Source organism: Bison bison, unplaced genomic scaffold (genome assembly GCF_000754665.1).
Source record: "Bison bison bison isolate TAMUID 2011002044 unplaced genomic scaffold, Bison_UMD1.0 scf7180017859967, whole genome shotgun sequence".
Taxonomy (NCBI): domain Eukaryota; kingdom Metazoa; phylum Chordata; class Mammalia; order Artiodactyla; family Bovidae; genus Bison; species Bison bison.
Window position 1 is genome coordinate 4,850 of NW_011490539.1, and position 3,112 is coordinate 7,961.

The 3,112-nt window shown below is 53.9% G+C and overlaps 1 protein-coding gene across 1 annotated transcript in view; it reads left to right on the forward strand.

Annotated features, from left to right (window-relative positions):
- Nucleotides 1-3,112, forward strand: part of LOC104982179 (succinate dehydrogenase [ubiquinone] iron-sulfur subunit, mitochondrial-like) — a 10,007-nt gene that overhangs the window by 4,002 nt on the left and 2,893 nt on the right. Inside the window, exons 2-3 of the mRNA XM_010831515.1 lie at nucleotides 1,284-1,381; nucleotides 1,964-2,120. Of these exons, the coding sequence (XP_010829817.1) occupies nucleotides 1,284-1,381; nucleotides 1,964-2,120 (255 nt within the window). The remainder of the gene's footprint in view (nucleotides 1-1,283; nucleotides 1,382-1,963; nucleotides 2,121-3,112) is intronic.

Here is a 3,112-nt window from a genome sequence, read left to right on the forward strand (position 1 = left end):
CCGAGGGCTGGAGGGCCCAGCCTGGGGCGGCGCGGCGCTGCCTCGGTGCCAGGGCCTGCAGAGGACTGAGGGCTGCGTCCGTTGCTAACCGTGCAGGCGAATAAAGCACGTGCTGGCTGTCTGCGGCCCGGCTGCCACCGCTCTGGTTACAGACAGGAGTGAGAGGTGACGGCGGAACCAGGACTAGGACCTGCTGCTCCCCCGACACCACATGTCTGGGAGCGCAGTGTGGGCTTGCTCCCTCTTGGAGGTCCCACACCTGGGGACAGGCTGTGGAGTCTCTGAGAGTGAAGAGGTTATTATCAAGGCTTTAGTCTCTCTCTCTTGCACACTTTTACCTCCTTTAAGAAGTCTCTGGCTTGCACACTCCTCTGGAGAGGAAGAGGTGGGAAGGGGGACCAGAGGAAACAGGTGCCAACATTGCCTCTGCGTGAGGCAGGGACTCACGCTGCCTCGGCCACCGTCTCATTCATTTACGGGGCGGCGCGTCAGCAGGCCGAGTGCGCCTCGGCGGCGGGGCCGCTCCTTGCCCTTTGAGGGTCCCGTGGCGTGAGCCGTCTTACTAGCAAATACAGTTGTGTGAGTGAATACATGAATTTTGCCTTTTTAGGTTCTAGGGAATATTTAGCGTGTACTCTCTTCCCTGTTGGAGAAGGAAATGGCAAACCTGCTCCATATTCTTGCCTGGGAAATCCCACCAACAGAGGAGCCTGACAGGCCGCAGTCCATGAGGTCGTGTAGAGTCAGACAGCTGAGCGCACACTCATGCATACCTCTTCCCCATAAAACATTAAGAAAGGAAAGTCTTTGGGACTTCCCAGTGGTCTAGTGGCTAAGACTCCAAGCTCCCTGCGAGGGGCGTGGGTTCGATCCCTGGTCAGGAAACTGAATTCCATGTGCCACATGGTACAGCTCAAAAAGCAAGTAGAAAGTCATAGTAAGGATGCCCAGCTCTGTCATCATGGGGATGTTGAGGGTCAGCATGGTGATGTTGCAAGTCAGAGCAAGCAGCCAACTTCTCTTTCAATACTTCCTTATTCTCAGGACGTAGCTCTACGCCTAATTTCTAACTCCAAGGAGTCTCTCATATCAAGGAGACTAAATAATATGACTATTACTAAGGCTTTGACCTTAATAAAAGGTTGTAAAAGCTGTGAGCTTATGCCTTCTAGACAGTGGGGCCGGCTTGGACGCTCACCAGCTGAGAACACAGGTTTTGTTGGAGACCTGTGCTCACAGTGGTGACCATCAACTCTGCCATCTGCTTATGGCTGTCACTTCAGATGTCAGCATGCCCTTCTGTTTTGCCACTTGTAAGCAGTTTCTGTTGTTCCGAAAATCAAAGTCAGGTTTGTTAGAACCTGTTGGGCAGGTTGAGTCTGTGAGTGTGGCAGTGTTAGAAGAGGGATTCCAAAGCAGGCCGCTCCGCCGAGCCTCTGAGCCTCACCTGTAAGATGGGAATCTGATCACACCCCAGGGTCATTGTGCCCCTTAGATGAGGTCATAAGGCGCCCAGTGCTCGGTGTGGGCTGGCTCTTGGGGACAGTGTTCATGTTCCCCCTGGAAACCTTGAGACCCTGCTGCCCCAGGGCAGAGGCTGGTGTAGACTCTGGAGGCCTCGGCACTTGGGGGGGCGTTTAATTTCTGCTAGACTGCATTTGAGGCAGTAAGGTCTTCTCATGTGTGTGTGTGTGTGTGTGTGTGTGTGTGTGTGTTTTAAGATAAGTAAGGGATTATTTATTAAAGGATAAGTACATCTGGACTTAAGAACTTTGGGCTCTGATCCAGCACATGTCTGAAGATCAGTTCCAGGATCTTTTTTATGAACCTGGTAAATCTCTGCAAACCACTCCCAGGATTTTGCCAAGAAAACTCACGCAGAGCTCAGTGCACTTTGTCCGTGTGCTGACCCCACAACGTCACGTTTAATCAGCTCAGGTCACGACTGTCTCTTGCGTGGTAGGCTCTGACCGCCTCTCTCCCCACGCAGGACGGGCTCTATGAGTGTATCCTCTGCGCCTGCTGCAGCACCAGCTGCCCGAGCTACTGGTGGAACGGAGACAAGTACCTGGGCCCCGCCGTGCTCATGCAGGTGAGGCGCCTTCGTTGTCGGGAGGGACGCTGAGGCTCGGGCTTCCAGGACTCCAGAAGGCAGTGTGCCGGAAACCAGCTGTTGTGAGGGGCGGTGTCCTTCCCGGCACCCGCTACAAACAGAGCAGTTGGTCACACCACCTTCACTGGCTTCGATGAATCTGGGGCTTCACCTGCAGAAGGCCTCCGTGTAGTGTGGCGAGGGCCACGCCAGGGGCTGGTGGCTGCGGGTTGGCAGGCCGTGCCGTGCAGATGTTTCAGACGTTCTCCTGTGCAGCTGGCTCTTCGCTGCCCACTTGCCCGCTTTCCCTGACTCCATCTGTCAGGAAGCTCCCCACCGCCCTCTCAGGGATTTTCAACATGCAGGCAGGGCAGAGAGAAATTTCACTGAGGGGCAGTTACCTAGTGAAAGGTTGGAGGTTTCCCGGCTGATGAAAGCCTGCAGGGCTGGGTTGAGGGGTTGCTTAGAAAGAACTGCACGCTGCTTTTCATCACCTTTGACTGGGTGTGTAGTTCACAGCCGAGGTCACTGTCTTTGTTCCCAGAAAGCTCACACTTTTTAGATTTGTGGTCAGTGCTTTTCATAGAGCCTTAAGCAACTCGAAAAACAACTTCCTGATTCTCATTTTCCCACAAAAAGAGGAGTTCTGTGGTTCTGTGACCAGTTAGCAGTACTGATTCTGGCCAAGTTAAAGACTGAATAGTAAGGTGTGTCCACACTTGGCACTTAGGCCGGTGTCTGAGTTGGGACGTGCAGAGGGCCTCTCGGCTGCTGCCGGAGCAAGCCTGCTGCTCAGGAGCTGAGTCCGTGTTCAGCTGGCTGAGCTCGGGCTTCCTGGATGGCCACGCTCATGAAAAGAATCAAAAAGTAGATTAAACGTTAAGTCTGTTTACTCAGAGACAGTGAGTAGTGCTGGGAAGGCAGTTAGAGTCAGGCACAGCTTCCCTGCCTTTGCGCTTTCATGATCTAGGGAGGAGGGTAACGAGGGCATGAGATCAGTAGTTGACACGACGCCCCTGG